Genomic DNA, 21,456 nt, shown 5'->3' on the forward strand with positions numbered 1-21,456 from the left:
AGTTGACAATAAAGGAATATTTTGATGTGTAGAATTAACTTAAAAACTGTTAATTCGTCACTTTGTGCTTGCATGACTTAGCTGCTATGAAGCCATCTAATGTTTGTACATTCCTTCAGTAAATAGTGCTGTTTCACTGCTTGTCTACATCATCAGTTGAAGATAGCTTAATAAGTGTACCTCACTCACATACTTGCACTTTTTTCATTTATAATAAAACATCACCTCATCTCACCCACTTTATAAAAGCCATTTATTTTACACAATGCTGAGACAAAAGTTTTTTCACAACTCTTCAGCAAAACCCCAACTGTGTATTTAAGGTTGTAAGTATTTTTTATAAACCCAAAAAGAAAACAAAAAAATGACAAAATGGGTAAAACAACAGACAAACGGAGATCAGAGCAACACCACACTGGTGGTTTCATCATTCCTAACCCACTGCCATGCTATAAATAACAGTTTCATGCAACCAACACCCCCTCACAGCTAAACAGCAGCATTTGACATAGTAAAGTGCCTTTTCCCCTAAAGTTTGTATACCCCATATACAATATAATACAAAACTTCCTATCATTTCCAGTTCAAACACAATAAGAAGTAAAGAAAACAGCAAAGCACATGCTGAAAGCTGAAACGATTTTTTTGTTTTTGTTTTGGCTTCTAGCACTTATTCAAATTCCCTTTAAACCACTTTTGAAACAATAACTGATTATCAATAATCAAAACTCTAATGATGATCATCATCTGAAATATGCAAAACACTATATCGTACTATACCACCATTTGTAAAATGAAACATGTTCAAGTCTTTAACAACCCATAAGGCATGAAGGAGCAATGGCTCAAACTCTTACAGCTTTAAGATGCATAGAATATGTGATATGAGACAAACTGAATAGAAACAGATTGTCTGAAAATAGGAAGTGGACTATGTTTGATCATTCAAGCTAAGGAAATACTGAGAAAGAACACACATTTTCTTTAAAATAAAAAGTCAGATACCTAGCTCACACAGCATGCTATGTGGCACCTCGTAACCAACCTTCAAATTCCTTCATCTGCAGAATAAGAAAACAAACCCTCCACAGTGAAAGACCAGAACGACAATTCAAGCTGAGTGCTGAATCTGGGTGTATGCTTTTCTCCCACAAAATACAATATCAAAGCACACATAATCTTGATCACAAGCAGTGATAATATACCATGAATGCACATGTAATTCACTGTATGTTCCAAATGGAGTGCAACATGTTGTGACCTCTGGACATGGAGTTAATCAATCTGCTTACAACACACAGATTTGACCAACTTCGAATGTCTACAGTCCATTTCCGTTTGGAATAATCAAAATCAAAACACTCATGGGGAGTCAAATTAATAAAATAAAAGTCCCAATTTCAACTCAGTCAAATTATTTTTTACTAAGTAGAAATGATTAAATAGCAAGTCAAAACTGTGAACTCTTTTTAAGTTTGAGATTTTGAGTCGAAATGATTAGTTCACATTTTGACTTACAAAGCATTCATTTATGACATATTCACATACTGTTTTGTATTTGACTTCATCTAAAATAGTTTTAATTTTGAGGCATTTTCTTAACATATTGACTCTGAGTGTTGTATGTCTTTGTCGTTCCAAACATTTCATCGAATTCTTTTTTTTCTGCGGGAATTGGCAGCAAATTTTTAAATACTCATGCAGCAATTTCAGTCACCTTGCAGATTTCACAAAAGCCAAAACTGCACCAATAGAATACATTTGTGCTATTTGGACTGATTCAATCAGAGATATTTTCGAGATAGTGTTTGGGATGTTTTTCCTAGGATAAAAGAAGCAGAATAAATGAAATGATCAGACCTGAAATACAAAGCAATGTTAGTGCTCAAACGGTGAAGTCAACGGTTTGCATCACATTTTCAGGTAAATCCAACTTGTTGAAAAAGTGTTTTTGTTATGCATATATTCACTACAGATACTGTTTCCTCTGAGGTGAATATTCTGTACGTGTACGTGTACAGTAATCAACGTTTAACATATGTTCTACAGGCAGCCTGTGGGAAATGGCCTGCGAAGGTGATGCAGACTGTTGGCATATTTTCTGGCATGACTTTTCTCGGCACATCACTCGGCACAAGCGGCAGCAGTAATGATGTAGCAGCAGTGAGGCACAGCTCTGTGTGAGCTCCTACGATGATCATCACAGCAGAATGTAAAGTAGGCAGCACAGCTAACTTTGAACAGCATGTCTTCATCATCATCACCATCATCACGCCACAAAACAAATGTCCTCTCCCTCGTTGGCCCGTGCTCCTCCCTGGTGGATGTTGTGTAGTAGTGTCATCCACTCTGCAGCCCTCTGCTGAACGGTGATGTGTCAGGTGATGTTTGGTTACTCATCGTCCCATGTTTGCTGTAGCAAGAAGTTAGCAGCCAGATTCTCATTCTTCTCGCAGGCAAAGTAAGCCTGGATGACTAAGCCCTCAGGGAAGCCCAGTGCTTTTAACTGGAACACAACACACATGTTAGCGTTACACACAGAATGCAGCTGTGTCTGAGAGTCACTGGCAAGGGCACACACTAACACATACATGTCAACACATCACAGGATATGTGGATTTATTCATTTGTTACCAGATTAACCAAGTGGTCAACTTGGTAAAGTTGCTTGTGTTGCATCACTGTCTGTACATTGCTCTGTGGACTTCTTGACTGAATCATTCCACACCATATAGTGGCAGAATTAAAAATACACAAATACTCACCTTCAGTTCACAAAACAATACCCCAAAACTGAGTTACCAAGAATGTTGCCTTATCTAGCCCTTTAAATCTCTATTTTTGATATTTTCTGTTATGCATTATTTTAAGTAATTATGTATAAGTAGGAAAACATCAGTCATGATTCTGATGAGCCGACAGTGAATGCTTCCTCATTCTGCAGCAGCTTGTGAGAACACCATAGATCGATTGAACATTTAAATGTTAAAAATGTGTGCTCAGACTGGTTTGGTGAACCCAACATTTTGCTGAAAAAGAAAATAAATATTCTATGATGAATTGTGTACTTTGGCTATTTGACTATTAATGAGGCAATTTTTACCAGAAGTTGAGCAATTATACAGACAACAAGACAATTTAGAGGGACTTAATACAGACACTGCTAACTGACCCTCTCAATGGCCTCCTTCTCCTGCGGGGTGACCTGGATGTAATTGGTGTGTGGAGACCCTTGGGCCTCAGCGCCCTCCCCTCCTGTGTCTCCACCTCGTGGCTCATTCAGCATTTGCACAAAACGTTCCTGGTGCTGCGTGATTTGCTGTAAGTAATACATACAAACAATATACTACCATACAGCTAATATACAGGTTCCCAGTTCCTAGCAAAAATGACACAGAAGAAATGATTCCGATTATAGATCGACTACACATTCAAAAGCTATACAGTACACACAGTAAACACGGTTGTGTCAAATGTATTTGGTCAGACTTTTGTAGCAGAACTACATCATTCACTATCTAAAAACATAATTTCAATGAATACGTATTTGCTATGTATCTGCACTAAATGGATATATTCTGTAGAACATCACTTTCTTATTGAGTATTGATGCTTTCATCACAGCATTTTCCAGCAGACTCCAATTTCTGGCACTTTCACAGTGAAGGATTACATCCAAATACAGTACATTTCAAATGCTCTACCTTTTTGAACCAATTAAAAAAGTTTTAAAATGTTTGCACATGAGTTACATACCCTATATTTACTCAATATTCAATGTTGAGACAGTCTTTGAAAAAAGTTTCTCTTTCCTGGCCTCACAGACTTCTGCTCTGACAGCTCCGTTTTTTAAATATCTTACAAACAGAAAAACAGACAAACTTTATTTCCAGACATAACCCCACTGTAGTGCAGTGAGCATGGCTTTAGCTGGTGTGGTACCTGCAGCAGCTGTGGGTTGTCTCTGCCCAGTTGCTGCAGCAGAGCTGGTAGGAGAGCTGGGTTCTGCTGGATTATCTGCCTCATCTGCTGGAACTGAGGCTGGTTCCTCAGGAACTCCAGAGGGTTCCCTGTAGAGACAGAGCCTCCACCAGCAGAGGGAGGCTGGCTGCTAGACACCGGCCCTGCTGGGGAGGGGACAGGCTGATTACTGCTGCTGTTGTTGTTTAGTGTGATAAAAGTACATTTTCAGGGAGACAGCTGATTGACAAAATAACCAGACAGGAAGTCTGTAGTTCAGTGAAATTAATACCTGAAAAAATCAAGGTACTTAACCAGTTTGAAGCTAGAATCAAATAAAAATCCACTACTGCCAGGAAGCGATCCTGCAAATTCACCCACTGGGGTACTGCAGTCGCTCATCGGGACCCCGGGAATCTGGGAGCCGATGGGCAGAGCCTACATTCCCCACAAGGAACGCGCTTCAATTCCTTTAGCAGTTTTTTTTCCCACAAAGAAACTTCAACAAAAAAAGGTTTAAAAAGAAACAGCCGGCAGCCAGTCCCAAAATCTAGCTAAATATTGTTAGTCGACACAAATCAGATGAAAATGTAAATCTTTACTGTGTTGTCTGTCATTTTTTCTTCCTCCTCTTCAAAAATGTTTAAAAGATGTTTTACATTCACTAACTTTGTCAGCAGCACCGTAACAGTAGTAATAACCTTTAATGGCCTGTTATCTAACCAACTATTGAGTAATATTTGCTAAGACGTCTGTGTGGCTTTCCTACCCATAGTTGGTTATTCAAAATAAAGCCTAAATCTTTCCATACTCTTACCTTTTCACCCTAAATGAAATCATCCTAAATCAAAAGGAGTATAATGTCCATTTTTGACGAAAGAGGATAGGAGTCACAGGTGTGTCCACTGCATCTGAAGAGCCAACACACAGTTGTGTTCTTTGCTGTTCAGTTGTTACCTGATGACAACTGAATAAAGCTCTAGACAACCCCAATTCCACAAAGGTTGGGACGCTGTGTAAAACATAAATAAAACAGAAAGTGGTAATTTGTTAATCCCTTTTAACATATACTGAACTGAAAACAATACAAAAACACTATATTTAATGTTTTACCTCATCAACGTCATTGATTTTGGTAAAAAAAATGCTTATCCTAATAGTATCGTGATTGGGTATGAAAGGGGCATCCTTGAAAGGGTCAGTCGTTCAAGCAAAGATGAAGGGAGTTCACCACTTTGTGAAACATGTGATTGTATAAAGGATATTACTTCATGAGCTCAGGAACACTAAAACCGTTCTCAGTAAACACAGATCATTTACAAATGATCATATTCTGTTTTTATTTACATTTCACAGTGTCCCAGCTTTTGTCCCAGGGATGAGGGATGTGCTAGCTGCAGCAGCCTGAGGCCTATGTTTGACCAGTGAGCCACATTCAGCACTGCACCCCACCCTGAAAGCTCCTGGGCCGTGTACAAGTACTTCCCCCAAAGCGAGGAATTTTTGGGTTCCACTGTGGCTGAGGAATTCAGTGTAGAACCATAGTTCCTCTGGTGGAACTGGCGGTTTTCCAGTTCGTAAGAAACTTTCCTGCGGTGGAAACGAGCGATAAAACAACCTCACAATCAGCCTAAGTAGGTGTCAGACCTCACAAAATAGTATAAAAAGAAGTAATAAACATGTGCTCTTACTGTTTGAGGCTGCTGGCGGCTGCCGTGGTTGTTGTTCAGTAGGGGGGGAGGGGTTGGATGGAGCAGTGTGTCTGACTGGCTCCTGAGGTGGAGGATCACTGGCCTCTGCTGGAATGCCCTGCAGTACATACATATTTACTACACGCTAGAATACAGTGGCAGACAGGGCTCGAAATGAAGCACGCAGGCTGGTTAAATCCTCACCATGAGCAGATACTCCACTGCTCGGTCTGGGTTGTTGTAACTGGCTCTGAGTGCAGCGACTACCTGCTCCCGCTCATAACCCATGGACATAATCTCTGACACCAGGTTCTCGTAAGCTGGACCTGTCACTGTGGAAACAATAGAAGAGAGAGGAGGTTGATGTCTTAGACACGCTAAATATTATTATTTTCAGAATAACTTAACTAATCAGAGCGGCCATCAATTGGTATGCAGGTGGTATGACACATGATTTAATACAATAAATATATGTATGATTACATGAAAGCACCCCAGACTACTGGGACCCAAGTTCAATTGAGTGTAATAAGATGAATTTCATCGACGGGAGATTGTGTGAATGTGCTCTGTTATCCCCATTTGGACAATTCATCGCGTTGAATTGAGACTAAGAAGACACAGAAAGGACAGGGTTGTTGGAGAGAGATCTGAGAGGCAGTGTGGTGCAGGGAGGAGGAGTCTGTGACAGTCTTCTCATCCAGTGTGGCCATACTTTATCTTCAGATGTGGTTAAATGACATATCATACAAACTACTTAATTTGAAGCATATTGAGGCCTTTATGTTCAAAGAAAGCTTAAATTACTTGTATGAGTAAGTTGTGCTGATTCTAGCAGTGCGTGTAGAATTTCTGTGTGTTTTGGTGTGGCTGTTATCACACTGAGAAAAAGGGGTGCAGGGGTTTGATCTCTATTTATCAGGCTCTGAAGATTAAAACAAAAGGGAAAAAGCAAAGTGTAATGACCAGGACAGTGGTATTTTTTCATTTATGAAAGGGAGGAAAAATCACAGATGTATCACCCAGTATTGACGCTGCTTCTTCAAGGAGACCCAGTTCATCAACGAGGCTTGAGAGAAGTCAAAAAAGAAAAAAGACTGAGTGAATCGACATTGTAAGTCCAAAGCAATTAGAGTAAGCATCTGTTTTACCAAACTCAAGACAAGAAGTCTATTGAGTTCTGTCAAGCTGTATAACTATTGCTGATTTGAGATATATACCAATGTCAAAATGCCAACATGCTCATAGCAACAATGCTAACTTGCTAATGTTTAGCATTAACAATGTTAGCCATGTTCACCATCTTTATTTAGCATTTTAGCAATACTAGAAATAAACAGAAAGTGCAGCTGAGTCTGATGGGAATGTCATTAGCTTTGCAGGTCATAAAACAAAGTATTGGACAAATTAAAATGTTGACCTGATGGCGGAGGGGTCAACAAAGTTATTACAATTAATTATCAGTGGAATGCAGCATTAATATAACTGTAATTCTTCAAATACATTTTAGTCTGGACCAAAGCGGTGGACCAGCTGACAGACAGAGCAACAGTGTCATAACACTGTCATGTTATGACATTTTAATCAGGGTTCTTGGACAACCAGAGTTAAACTCTCAGTGTACATAGGTGTTCACCAACCTGGAAGCAGAGGAGTGGACTGGTACAGCTGCAGATGGTTGATTCTCTGGGTCTTCCCTTGGCTTCTCTTCTGGCTGGGCAGTAGAAGGGGGGCAGTGTGCAGGGGCTGAGGTCAGGGCTGTCCGAACAGCTTCAGCAGCAGGAACTGGAGCAGAGGCTAACGCAGCGGCTTCAGCTGAGGCTGGAGCTGGGTCTGGGCCTGTGTTTGAGTCCAGAGCTGCTGTTGCTTTAACAGAAGCCACTGGGGTGTTTTCTGGGACTGGGGGCGGGGATTCAGAGGGAGGCACTGACTGTGGGGCAGGTGTGAGTGCAGATTCTGTATGCGTAGGTGTGAAGGGCACTTGTGTTGGGCCAGAGGCCGGTGCTGGGCCTGAGTCTGAGGGTGGTTCTGGAGTTGCAGCTGGTTGGAGGGTTGGCTTAGGTGCTGCTTGTGGAGGAGGGGCTGGTTTAGGCTAAAAAGGCATGTGAAAATTGATCATTAGTAGTGTGGAAGTGATGACAAAACAAGTAGCAGCACTTTAATTTTCATTTCACTCACCTAGACCCAGCTGTTTAGTTGCCTAGAGTAAGCTCCAGTTATGTTTCTATATCAGTAGCATCGTAACTCAACTAAAAGCTGGTATTCAAATTATGGCTGAACAAATTCAAGCTAATTGCTTATAACCGGCCAGGTGAAAAACACTGAAGAGGTTAGAATTACCTGCACTATGATGCCTCACATGGTCTATTCAGTACAATGTACATCTCCATGTCTTACTGTCACAGGCTGTCATCTGTCATTTTGCCGGGATACAGACCCATGAGAGCGGGGTCCTGCAGATAATAATGTGACTCTTTTGCTGAGCCTGTGATGGACAATGAGTATTATATCTCATCCTTGAAGCATTTGGGTTAAACTTCTGTCTGTAAGTATTTGTTAACTTAAATGAAGTAAAGAAAGGGATGCCAGACCCAGCTCCATGTTATTTCTCCGTGATCAGAGACATTTAATTTAGAAATGTTAGGAATGTTTTCAGCTTCCTGCTCCTTCGACTCATTCTCTCAGCTGTATTTCTACCTCTGTTTCTGCTGAAGAATTCACTGACGATGTAAATTATTTTATTATTATATTATAATTTTGCTATAGGGTTCATGAAGCACTGTCTAGTCGATGTTAAGTGTATTAATTGTAATGGCTGTAATGAGAAAAGACTTCTTTCAGTAATTAGCATGTTTGGAAATTAGGCTTTTTAAGTGTTAAGCTAATTGGCTAGCCTGGTTAGCTTGCCTTGCATTACTGTACAGATATGCATGTATTTGTTTCTTTGTGCTAGGTGATTTGAAGTTGGATGCCACCTATGTATGTGTCTTCCTTATTAACGTGTCATCCCCCACCTCTGCATCCCATAGCAGTCAGAGAGCGAGCAGGGGCAGAGGGGTTGTTTAGTTGAATATGTTTATGTCTAGTCTAATGGACTCGTTGATCCTGTATCAGACTGAGGTTTGTGCAAGTTAGAATCTATGGCCCCGACAGTGACTCTGAAATATCAGTAACCTGACTGTGCTGTGTATTTATAAATCCATGGCATTGTGCGCGGTTCTGAAGTAGCAGGTGGATTGGGAACCACACCCTTTTCCCTCAGTCTTGTCTTTCTGTCAGCTTAATCTTGGATCTCTAATGTTCTTTAAACTATATACTGTAAATACTCAATTGTAGGGTATTTCTAATGTGGAACCCCTGATACAGCTCTGACCACATACCAAAACAAAGACTGGTATCTACATTTAAGAAGATCAAAGCTCTCCTGGAGGAGACAGAAGACAGGGCTAATTTAACAAGTTACAGCAAATGGCCCTGTTTGAGGTTACACAGGACATCCCTGGATGAATTCATGTGGTGCCGCTTAATAATTCTGATTAATGCCCCAAAAAGGAGCAATTTTCATACACAATTCTGCATTATATTGTAGCCTATATACTGTATAGAGGTTGCTACACACCTTCGTGGATCAAAGTGACTAGTATGTGTAGTCATGGAAGAGCGACAATGGGTTCTTCCATTGGGCCATCGCCCCTGTCACAAATGAACAAACTGGACTATGCTGACTGACCATGCTGTACCATTTGTACTATTTCTAAACTGCAAAATGTCAATTTTCCAACAAAGCAGTTTCAACAAAGTAGTTTCAGAGATGAAAGATGGAGCAATACAATAATATACAAGTTATTTAATGAATTTAAAGCCAATTTAATTAAAAAAGCAAAATATTCATGTTTGATGAAAACAACAGCATTTTAAATAATTTCCCACATCTTAAATTCATTATTCATCATTCACAACATAAAATTGGCATTTATCATTTAAGGAAGCTGGTTTTCAAGGGCGGCGTTACAAAAACTGATTGAAGAAAAAGCCGTGTGGGATAAGTATGACACAGCTCTGTCTAAAAAAAAATGTCTGAAGTGATACTGACCTTGGTAACCATGACCACCACAAAGTTTTTCTCATCAATTTTGTATTCTTTCAGCGGAGTGTCATCATTTAAGATTTTGCCTGTACATTCAAGCAGAAACAGCAAAGGAGAATGAGATTTATGATACAATTTTGGAATAAAATGCTTGGATAGTCCACAATATGGGAACCGAATCAAACATAACAGCAGTCACTTGTCGGCTTATCAGAGGAACACAGTGGATTACAAATTATTATCCTACTTGGCAACTTCTAGTACTTTACTTTTTACACACTTTTTTTTGTTTGGCCTCTGAACATGTTCTAGTATATGGACTTTTATTTATACAGATATACCTTGAATATAAAATGGAGTCCATCCTTTCCTACATGTGGACACTAAGGAGTCCCTTTTGTTTCTTGGCCACTTATCAAAGAATAAAAAGCTGCAAAACCATTTAAATAAACATCAATTTCCTAATTGTGTTTGTTGCCATTTTAACCCATGGTTAGGTTTGCTAAGCACTGTTGCTATGGTTGCAATTAAATATACCTTGAGCAATGAAAAGTGAGTACACAGCTGACAGGAACAGGCAATTTAAGAAACCAAGCATATTCTGGGGTCTTGTTATGACTGAATAAGATAGTTCAGTGTGATTTCTTTCTCTGTAACTGTGTCAGAGTCAGCCTCTGGCTCACCTGCATAGATGAGTTTTTGTCCTGCAGCAGGAAATGCATCTTTTCCTCTGTCCTCCTCTATTTTCTCCTTCAGGGCTTCCACCTGACAAACATAAACAGATGCAACATTGATATTACTGGGAGAGTTAATGAAGCTGAAACAACTTTAAATGTTACAGAGCAACAAAAAATTCCAGAGGATAAGCGTAAGGACTCACAGTTGTTGGGGGAAATGTCATACATGTTAGAGTCATATGTTGTGGGGATGTGTTTCTGCTCAAAGGCTGATGTTGAAGGTATGTATCAAACCAGATGTGCAGTTTGTATGTCAGGGTTTCTGTCTCAAATGTCTAATCAACAAAATCAAAAGAAGCTGCCTATGCCTGTCTGCAAAATGTTGTATGAATGAATGAATTAGTTCATAGATTTCTTCATAGCACTGTTAGAATAGTGCTCTCTGGGTAATTACAGTTAAAATGTCATATGCACTCTTCTTAATATCTGTGTTCATTTAGACTAAGACTTTTATCACTTTGTGTGCATTTTGTAATCTCTTTGCATTGTTTCATTTGTTGTTTGTAATTAAATGTGAATGGCAGAAAACACAGAATATTTTAAGGAAATTCATTGAGTTCACTTGTGTTTTAGATGAGGTTAGATCAGGTGAGATTCAACTTTATTGTGACTTCATGGAGTAAGGACCAGTACAACAAAATACAGTTTACAACATAGTAACCAGATAGTGTAAGCAAAATAAAAAAACAGACCAAAGGAGCAGAGACAGAAAGCAGGGATGTGTGTGTGGTACTGTGTATATATGGATGTTGACCAGGAGTTTTTGGTCCTGACTCTAGAGCTGCCAGTGAAATAATATTTTCAAATTTAATTGAATAAAAATGTATCCCTAATTACTTACAACAGTTCAATGCTAAAGTACTTTCTATGGTGTATACTGCCAATGACTCACGTGATAACACTTTACAGGAAACATGAGTTCAGTACACCAAACATAAACTACTGCATGTTAAATTTGCTCACTACATGCGCAGAAAACTCGAAAAGACTTTGTACTTTTCTCAAACAAATATTCTCTCATTATCTTTAATCAGTCTTCCCGTCACTACATGGACAGATACCAGGTTTAAAATATTGCACCGTCATTCATGGTGAGACACTGAAGCGGGACAAACACTATGAAGTTAAAAGAAAGTACTGACAACATTTCCGGTTGCTGTTTTCAATATAAACCTTCCAATTCGCTCCGACGGCGTTTATCGTCCAGACGAATACCAAGAAGCAAAGTCAAAACAGCCAGTGGAATAAAGCCCATATATAGTTACTGTATTATTTGCCAAACTGAAATATCGCTTTAGTTACAAAGATATTCTGACAGGTGGTGTTTGAGAAGCTTGTAATCGAATTTAAAGTGTCAGGCTTTTATCTTGAAGGGAAACATGCCCAATTCCGGTCTTAGACGAGCTAACTGTAGCTGCATTACCTCACATGAACTCAGTTACTGTACGATACTGCAGAATTGCTAACTTGTCTGGCCGCATATTTGTCGTATTAACGTGATGTTACTTTTTCGATAAGGTAACCAACCTTTCTCGTTTATGTCTGACATTAGCTCAGATTCTCATACGCTACAGTCTATATACTAGCCCTCCCGGCCTGACCGTGTTTACTTTAGCCCCGTTAACTTCTACTCACCGTCAATTCTGGGTCTATTGCTATTTTGAACGTTTGCTGTTGGAGGGTCTTCAGTGTTATCGTCAGCATCTTTCGACGCGGTGTCAGAGGCGGTGTGGTCGAAAATCAGTGTATTGACAGCAATTTCTTGACCGAAGCCGCTCTTTTTCTCACAGTATCTACTTATGTGGGTCTGGATGTATGTGTGACTCAGCTGTCTCAGTGCCGCGGAGCAGGCTGGGCAGGGACGCCATCTACTGGTGGTGGACAGGCACGACATGCCGCTGCCTTCAAGTGCAGGCGGAAATAACCCAACCACCCTACCATACATTAGCGAATTAAACGGTGTAATCATCTCTTCATCTGGTCAACCTAGTTGATGTGATGGCCCAAACAATGTATTCATAATAGCCTACATTAGGGTCAGTCTTGAGAAAAGCTAAAAATGACAGATCAAAGGGTCAATGGTATTTTAAGGGATCACAAGCGCTTGTCTATTAAAGGGGTATTCCAGCAGAGAAGTATTGGACTTGTATTGATAAATTTTTGAAAAAGGTCAAAATTAAAGGAGAATAGGCATCAGTAGTCAAGGATATCCTGTCTTTTAGTCCCTTGTATGGGTCAAGTTCCAAACACACAGGATTCATTTTTTAATGATTCGTAATTTTAATCATTTTACAATATGAGCAAATATACAGATCATCTTAATCAGCAAACCATATGACATATTTGAAACAAACAAAAAACACAGCTTTCTACATTTTTCATCATGCAACCAATAGCTTCCTTTCAACAGGTGGCTTCACTGTGACATTGTCGGTATCATTTTTCTCAGACTTGGCAAAGCTTCTCTTGAGCCAGGGGATATTATGCACATATTTTTAGCAGCAGATTCACTAAATAGTGGTGGACGTGCTCATAACCAAACTTCTCCTGAGTTACTGATGTTCTGAATTTGTCACCAGTCTTAAGGTATTGTAGATTTCTGACAGTACTGGCTCATGTTGGCTCTGGCAGGTGTCCGCTGTAGCAGATAATTAGGTTGAAACCTAAACTTGCCCTTTTAATGACTGTGCTCTTTGTATTGTGGCATCCTCATATACATGCTCTAAGTGGTAGAGCCAAGCGTACAAGAGGCACTGCAGGAAAGCACAGCACACAAGCTTCTTCTTTCTAGATCGTTCTGCATCATGAATTTATGAAGTCTAACAAAGGACAACAAACTCAAACAACCAGGACAACAAATACAGGCTTGATTGTTAACTTTGGTCACACTCCACAGACTTGTGGCTTTACTGTATGTTGTGCCACAAACTTAGGAAAAGCTTCTAAAATTTTTTAACCTCAAGACTTTTTGAATGCTGGCCAAAATGTGGTAAAAGTATCAAGTATCGAAAAGTTTTCAATTAACAACTATGCTAAAGTTTCTGATTTCAATCTGTCTTTAGCTCCACTGAACCATGCTCTTCTTGTATCTCAGGTGCATTGTGCCTTTTGGCTTAGTTTGTTAAATCAAAACAAGGCGATTAAGTCACTGGATGGCCAGAGAAAGATCAAGGAGGACATTCACATCCAATGCCAGAGACCATCTTTCTACAGAGATAGTTGCCAGAGGGTTACAATCTTCCCCCATACGAATCTATTAGCATGTAAGTTAGGTCCCATACTTAGATCAAGTGATGACAGCTGAGCCAACTTGAATTTGCTGATGAAGGCTATGGGATGTGGTTGCAAACTTGGAAAAAGCTGGCAATGAACCATGAGTTGAAATTATCTTGTCAGTTTTCTGGGGTTTGAGCTTGTTTACAGTATATTCCTGAAAGTGAGGTATTGAAAAAACATTGTTCTGGTTATCTGCACTGAAACTCAGATATCATATTGGTACAGATACTGAACATTTTAAAATGCCCCACCCCAGTAGAAATATAGGTAGACAGCATATGTTTGTTAAGACCCCCATTCAATCACACAATAAATACCTCCTTCCCTCCACACTGAAATAAGGCTAACGTTCACTCATCCACAACTACCACTGCCATTGAAAACAGGTGTCAGCTTGTTGAGAGAAGCTTTAATTTATTCACTAAAACTCAAAAACAGTGTTCACCCACGGGACAGTCACTCATTCAGAACAATGACAAAATGAGGATTGTAAAAATCACAGTTTGTTTTTGTCTCTCACTCTTAAACACACAGAGTTGGAGGAAGGGTGCATGTCCAAAATCAGAGCTTTGGGAACTGACGTTTCCATGGAATGAAAGTAATGACTTAATAAATTAGGAAGGGGATCAATTAAAATTTAACAGTACTACATCACACAGGAGAAATAAAAGTGCATGAACCAGAGACCACAGACCCTCAATTTATGGACATCCTGACAAAGGCAATAAAAAAAAATAAAAATGAAGTGGCTCTGTGACTAACTGCAGGATGCACACACACCACGGGGCAGACCACATTCAGTAAATCACATTAAATTAGTAAATTCTCAACCAAAGCAGACACACAAACAGAAAGAAAAACAGAAACGACATGTAAACCCTTCTCTCATTTCTAATTTGAAAGAAAAAAGTGAGGGAATCGATAAAAAAATAAATCTGACCTGACCCCACCTTCCACCCTTCCCCCGCCTCTACACCTGAATAAAAGGCTGCTGTTAGAAAGGCCAGAGTCCATCAGGCTTTCAGTGATGTTTGTCATGAGTCTGAACCTGTAGAGACGCACACAGCAGTCAGCTGGGTCTTTCCTCTACAACTCATCCTTCGGGTTGGCGTCCTCTTCTTCTGTCCCAACCTCCTTGTCAGTGTCCTCGTCATGCTCGCCTTCTTCCTCTGCATCCTCATTCTCACCATCTTCCTCCTCCTCCTCCTCCTCCTCCTCCTCCTCCTCCTCTTCCTCACCTTCAGTGCCTTTCTTGCTCTTCTCCTCCTCCTCCTTCAGTTTCCTCTCCATGTCGTCCTGCTCCTCCTTCATCTTCTTCTCTGGTTCCTGGTGCACAAAGTAAAACAAGTTGTGGTGTTGGTGAAGTTATGCAGCAATGACTCAACTTACACTTCACACTGAAGATGACAATTCCAACTTTTTTATCTAAAAAAGGCCATCACTTCTCTGAAATCAGAGCAATTAGCCAAATCAACATATGAGTTGAAAAGGGGTTAAAAATGAGAAGTGTTGTGGGTCTGCCGGTCCTCTGCATCACTGTTGTTTAAAATGCACGCAGTGGAAACCTTTCTACCCCAAGTTGAGACAAAGTAGAGCAGAAACAATGAAACGATTCCAAGCTGGCTTCCCAGTTCCCATGTTCACTGAAATGCAACTGTACAAGGCCGAGCACAAAGTCGTGCTACTGGGAATCAAACCCTGTGTCTTTGCAACGGGAGGCAAGAACTATGGTTACTTCTCTTCACTTTGGATGATCAGTGTCATTTCATTCATTCATTTCATTTAAAAACCTAAACACAGCTGATTCCTAAAACAAAAATCAATGGATTCATTGGTCATGACAATAATATGTATTATTATTCCCGTCCTACCTTAGTAGCCCCCCAGGTTTTCATCCCAAACTCCTCAGCTTCTTTGACATCATCAGTGATCAGGAAGTTGTCAAAGATGGTGCCAGATTTAACCTGAACAAAGACACCAAACACATTAATATTATTTACTCAAGGAATCCAGAAAAAATATTGTCCTTCTTATCTAGTTTCAGCTCAACTGTATCATCATTTTTTACCACACAGCATGAAACAACTCTGTAGCCCAGTAATTCTTGTTATCAGAGCTCTCAGTGGGTGAGTAGTAATCGTTACCTGCCACAGATCCAGGCCCAGCACGCCAACCTTATCAAACTTGTACATCGTGGGGTCATGAGTGTACTCTGGGTTGTCGATCTCAGGGTGGACCCAAGATCCCTTGTAGTCAGGGTTGTCAATCTGCTTGGGTTTCCACTCACCCTGCAAACACAACACGAGAGGGGTTGGGACTACTGATTAGTCCAATTCCACAATCCAGCACATTACCCACCTACCATGACCCAAGCCTTAAAAAGTACATTCATTTCTTCTCACAAACACAAGTACAAGGATTTCAAATGGTGATCAGTCGTCTTGTCTAGAGAAGCTCCAGCACACGTCCTCTGCTAGAAAAGCCTTACCTTATACTCTGGGTTGGTGATCATAGGAGGTTCCCACTCTCCGTCCATGTCCTCGTCCCAGTCGTCAGGCTTCTTGGCATCAGGGTCAGGGATGGTCTCTGGCTTGTCCCAGTCCTAGAAGACACCAGAATTGGAGTCACAAAATAAGTTCTGTTATAACTTAGCCTTGGCCACAGATAAATAAACTAGCTTGATCTGACTGCTGATTATTTGACACAAGCCTGGATTTTTCAGTTCTACAAACCTGGTTAAAAGCTTATTTACAACTGTTGTCATAGCAACATTTTCTTAAGCTGAAAGCATCTTAAGTGCATCTTACTCACAGGTGGCTAGGTCATGACTAAGACTTTTCAAGTTGAACCCCAAACATGAAGTCAATTTTAGATAATGACTCCTTTTTTATTTGTTCAATAGAGTAATTTAGGTTCAATTCTGAAGCTACTATTTAATTCTCACAGTAAAGAGTAAATCATCTGTACATGATAAAGTAGGATCCATAATAAAATGAAAATCATACACTTACAATCAGGACCAATTCAAATTTAGTTTGGGATATTATGAGCAGCTCATTTGTCCCACCTAGGTGCTCATTTTTGATAAACAGGTTGGGCGATATGTCCCTAAAAAAATAGCAAGATAGTTGCCATAAATATCCTTGACGATATGACAAAAAGCAGAGCAAAGCTTGCTTCAGACTTGGCGATGCTATGCTGAGCCAATGCAGTTTGTTAGCTTGGTTTAGAACTCAGTCGCTGTTGAGTTGAGCTCCTTGTGAGACTACTCGAACTCAACCAGGTGCTTCAGCTTCAGGTGGTACAATAAGTTTGTTGTACTGCCTCCTTGTGTTGTTAAAGTCTTCTTTCTTTTTCTGATCTTTTGTAACCAAACAACTCCCTTACTGCTGAAGTCACGTCCCTTTTTGGAACCAGCTCCAGAGGCAATGTTACTTCTGCTACAGCCATGCTTGTTGTTGCAGTGTGTTCGACATCATTACATCAACAAGGCTGAATACTTCCATTATCACAATAACAATGGTCTAGCGTACTGTACATAGCATGTGGTTGCTGTATGTGGACTTGGTGAAGTTTTTCCACAAATATGACATCTGTCCCTTCAAGGACACTCGACCCAATGAAACTGAATGCAGACTATCTTCATAAATTACCATTAATGCAGACGTTATGGTCGGATGACCTGTCCAGCACGAAACATTATACCTCAACTCAGTTGGACAAGTGTTCTTGTCCAACTGAGTTGGGTGAGGCTATTAGCATCTATAATGTGACCTTTCTAGCACAACACTGTTCATGCTGTCTAACAAAGAGCTGTCTGCTCAGAAACATCTGCCTTCACATACTGAAAAGCCTTTTGACCAATGCTTAATATGCAGACTTTTGTAATAAACTGTATTTTCTGTCCAGCATTTGGTTTATATGTTAATTACCCTTCGCAATGTGCCGATAACAGAATGTTAGCTGGGTCTGAAGAAACCCAGGGGACTCTTCTCAGAATCTGGCTTTCTGAGTTACCTGGGCCCCATTCTTCACAGGTGTATAACAAAGTTATCATGACTAGAGTGTTGGTGATTTTACATGAGTGTGGTTTAAAATTCATCTGGAACTGTTGTCAGAGCAACAAATCCCTAAACCTGAACCTGACAGTTAGCTGGATCATGGTCAAGACGTTTTAGGATGAGCCTGACACAACTTTTAGATACAAATGGCTTGCCTCCTTAGGGTTTATGATGGCAGCATGGAACTTATTGAGAAATCCCTGTGAATTGTTAGTGTAATTATCCCAATTTCATTTTGATAAGAGGTACCTATACTTACAATACACTGTAAAATATACTACAAAAAAAGCATGTACACCAAAATCAAACAAAACAAAAAGTCGTTTTGAGATGCTGTTAGCAAAAAGACATGATCTCAACTAATAGATTGTGACCGTTTGGAGACCAATGGAGCCAGAGCATTTGGCATTCACCAACAGAACATCACTCTAAGTTTGACCACATTCTCTGGTAATATCTTGTGTTTAAAAGTGATCAAAACATAGGGACACTGGAAATATTGTGGAGCACAATGTAGAACAAAACCACAAAAAAAAAAATCACATTTGAAGAACAGGATTTGAGGTAGTTTCTTGTTTTTTCTCAGCTAAGCTACCCAAGCAGCTTGGTAAACCTACTTCTTGGAACTTCAGAGTTCAGAGTGTATTGTAGCATACATTCAGTCAGCTGACATTATCTCAGTAATGTTGACACTAAAGGTGTAATGGAGACCATTGAGGAAACGCCCTGTTTTTGCAAGAAATGTCTGAGAATATTGGTGGGGCAGAAAGAATGTTTCAAATGTTTCAAGAGTTTCATACATTATATATTGCAAAGAAAATTAAGATTAAAAGCCAAGCCTGATGTGTGAAGTGAAACCGATCTCCTACCTCAGGCTTGGTGTCATTGGGATCGTCGATCTTGGCTCTGTCGTCCCAGTCACTGGGTTTCTTGGCCTCTGGGTCCTTGATCTTCTTTGGGGGCAGCATATCCCAGTCATCCTCCAGGGAACCAGACTCCACCTTCTCATTGTTGATCTTCACCTCATATGTCTGGTCTGGACTCAGAATCAGTGTGTACAAGTTGGACAGCTCATCATCCTGGAGAGAGGGGATAGAGGCAATTTAGAGTGAGCAAGGATCTCTAATTCATCCTTTAAAAAGACAAATCCAAATTATTGAACAGGCGTCATGCAGTAGCTACCTTGCATTTGATATCTTTCTTGATGAGGTGGTTCTGGCCCTTGTAGTTAAAGATCACATGAACCTTCTTTGTGCTGTATCCACAGATGTCAGGCCCTGGAGACACATGTCAGATTAAGTTATTTATGTAATTTCCTTGATCTAACATTACAGAGGAACCACAGAAATCACTACATTTGAAACAGCTGAATGTAAAAATGACTTGTCAGGAAAATGTATCGAGCATCCTTCCAAGTCGTCTCTCCTCAGACATTTGTGTTCTGTGGTCGGGCCTCAAAGCCTCTGCGAGACCAACATGACTCACCAAACATGATGTAATACTGTGAGTCTCCGTGCATGTTGCTTTGGTCAAGGTTGGAGGGGAAGATCTTGACGTAGCCGCCTCCGCAGTCAATCTTCTGCTCGTGCTTGACAGTGAACTGGATGACCAGGGGTTTTCCCTCATTGCTAAAAGGCTCAAAGCTGGCTGACAGGGCGTAAAAGCGGGCGTCCTGGCTGGTCTGGATACCTGGTATATGTGCATATGAGAAGGAAATGTGGAATCTTGAGATTGTGTCCTTAAGATGGGCCTAATGTCACAATTCAGTTTCAGTTTAATGTTAAATAGTCTTAAATTAATTTGTGTTTATTCAAGCTACCACAGAGTAAAATGAATGAATGAATAATCTGCAGCAGCGCTACAATAGGAAGAACAAGAACAATAGAGGTGCAAATAAAGGAGTCTAAATAGGAGTCTAGAGAAAATTTTTTGCCCAAGGGCTCCCTGGCAGGTTATTCCAGTCCTGGATATAATCTGAGCACATACTGTAGAGGCCAGTTTGTTGTCTTTGTAGTGGCTGGACTGTAAGCAGATCATACACACAGACCTCTTTTACATACACTATATTTGCATAGGACACCACCCGCAAGTATTTGAGACATGCAAATACACCAATTTCAGACAAATCCATTTGCATCAATTGTCCCTGTGAGAGAACATATAAGAAATACCTTTATCAGCCTCAGCATCTCCATAGAACTTCCCAGCGCTCAGTTTCCACTGGCCATAGTCTGACTTGTGCTTCGACTCGACCCACCGGCTCTTCCATCCATCTGAAACACAGCAATCCAACTCAACTGGTTACTGACTACCTGCCTTTCCTGTTACATGATATAATATTGCCAACACACATTATACACTTATTACACTGTTCCCTCCACACACAAGTTTCAAATGGCTGCAATGCATTTACAGACTAATGCCGCCATAGGAGGACTTCATAATAAGGGCAGTAACTGTTAAATAGTTTTTAGTTGACAATGTAATAGTTTGTATTACTCATATTAAAACTCAAGAGTTAACAGTTGGAGGTTGTGCTTTTCTTCTAACTGGCACATAGAGGACAGGTGGTACAGTAAGTTTGTTGTAGCTGGATTTCACCTGAAAGCCCTCAGTGCAGATCAGCCCAATATCAAAAGTGAAAGAATATTTGGACTCACACACAGGATATACACTAATGACCTGGTAGATCGGTGTTCCTAATGCTTGGCAAAATTAAGACAACTCGATTAAAAAAATAATATTACCATTGAACATTTAAGATACTTAACTGATATATCACACTAGGCTTCATTAGCTGTTTGTAGCTAATATTATCTTTCACTTGACTAATACACATAATATGTCCTAGCCTATTATACTGGGTTAACTGGAAGCAGTAAGGTTATTTTAAAAGATATATTTTCTTTAAAAGGCCAGATATTGAAGAGAAACTACCAAACGATACTTTTGAAGGCAGTTAAGGCAGTTTAGACACTACACAAGCATTCATACACAGAACACAGAAAGACATGGAATTGGCTGTAATGTTACTGCACCTCCATCCAGAAACTGTTCCTTGAAGTAGACGGTGCTGTCGACAGTGACAGCTATTGATGCAAAAACTGCGAGAATCGCCACTGGAAGCTTCATGCTGGCAGCTTCTGTCCGGTGCCAGAGAAGTGACAAGAACATTGCTAAGTTGAAATCGGCTAATAAAGGCTGGAGGAAACGTAAGCTGTGAATTTTAACAACGACGAGCACTGCACAGATGGCCGCAGCTCATTGGACGAGCGTCTCGCCAATGAAATGAGACCACGAGTTACTTTTCGGAAACGCTCGGGTGGCGGTTGCATCGGACGAAGATCGGGGAAACAGGCCCTGAAAGCATGGTACTTCACCCAGGTGGGCGTGGTTTTGCGGGATGTACCGCTCCTGGGTGAAATACCAAGCTTTTAGGGAGTACTACGCTCTCCTGTTGTATTCAGGGACTGTGGGAAAAGGGAACGTTTTGTGCTGACGTGTTTCACCCACCCGCCGAACGGGTTTCAGGGTAAAAGCCTTGTGCCTTGTCCTGGTAGGCCCTCCACATTACAGAACGGAGGTGATATGGGGGACCTTTATATTACCCAAATGCAGTAGTGGCTTGTTGCGAAGCATATTAA

At 40.4% G+C, this 21,456-nt stretch overlaps 2 protein-coding genes across 3 annotated transcripts; both read right to left on the reverse strand.

The window, feature by feature from the left end:
• Positions 1-238: 238 nt before the first annotated feature.
• Positions 239-12,288, reverse strand: rad23ab (RAD23 homolog A, nucleotide excision repair protein b). Of its 2 annotated transcripts, none has more exons than XM_041936015.1 (10): positions 12,111-12,288; positions 10,422-10,503; positions 9,745-9,824; positions 7,292-7,743; positions 6,674-6,720; positions 5,856-5,983; positions 5,652-5,769; positions 3,943-4,124; positions 3,173-3,319; positions 239-2,506 (listed from the first exon to the last, which is right to left on the reverse strand). In XM_041936015.1, the coding sequence occupies exons 1-10, from the start codon at positions 12,177-12,179 to the stop codon at positions 2,393-2,395; spliced, it is 1,419 nt and encodes a 472-aa protein (XP_041791949.1). In that variant the 5' UTR covers positions 12,180-12,288; the 3' UTR covers positions 239-2,392. The 2 variants fall into 2 exon arrangements, with proteins under 2 accessions (XP_041791949.1, XP_041791948.1); XM_041936014.1 differs by having other exon boundaries at positions 3,943-4,127.
• Positions 12,289-12,741: 453 nt separating this feature from the next.
• On the reverse strand, positions 12,742-21,060 carry calr3a (calreticulin 3a). The gene is made up of 9 exons (XM_041934766.1): positions 20,851-21,060; positions 19,984-20,085; positions 19,298-19,501; positions 18,995-19,089; positions 18,682-18,891; positions 16,240-16,353; positions 15,896-16,039; positions 15,623-15,715; positions 12,742-15,077 (listed from the first exon to the last, which is right to left on the reverse strand). Exons 1-9 carry the CDS (start codon positions 20,984-20,986, stop codon positions 14,838-14,840), a joined length of 1,338 nt encoding a protein of 445 aa, XP_041790700.1. The 5' UTR covers positions 20,987-21,060; the 3' UTR covers positions 12,742-14,837.
• Positions 21,061-21,456: the final 396 nt, after the last annotated feature.

This window comes from Chelmon rostratus, chromosome 4 (genome assembly GCF_017976325.1).
Source record: "Chelmon rostratus isolate fCheRos1 chromosome 4, fCheRos1.pri, whole genome shotgun sequence".
Lineage (NCBI taxonomy): Eukaryota > Metazoa > Chordata > Actinopteri > Chaetodontiformes > Chaetodontidae > Chelmon > Chelmon rostratus.

Excerpts from the sequence above, each read along its gene's own strand:
- rad23ab (XM_041936014.1), bottom strand. The coding sequence starts at position 12,179 with ATGCTGACGATAACACTGAAGACCCTCCAACAGCAAACGTTCAAAATA. Across the intron at positions 9,825-10,421 it reads ACAAAAACTCATCTATGCAG|GCAAAATCTTAAATGATGAC; the intron begins GTGAGCCAGAGG and ends TTGAATGTACAG. Across the intron at positions 7,744-9,744 it reads TGGTGGTCATGGTTACCAAG|CCTAAACCAGCCCCTCCTCC; the intron begins GTCAGTATCACT and ends ATGCCTTTTTAG.
- calr3a (XM_041934766.1), bottom strand. The coding sequence starts at position 20,986 with ATGTTCTTGTCACTTCTCTGGCACCGGACAGAAGCTGCCAGCATGAAG. Across the intron at positions 19,502-19,983 it reads AGATGCTGAGGCTGATAAAG|GTATCCAGACCAGCCAGGAC; the intron begins GTATTTCTTATA and ends CACATATACCAG. Across the intron at positions 15,078-15,622 it reads AAACCTGGGGGGCTACTAAG|GAACCAGAGAAGAAGATGAA; the intron begins GTAGGACGGGAA and ends TTTGTGCACCAG.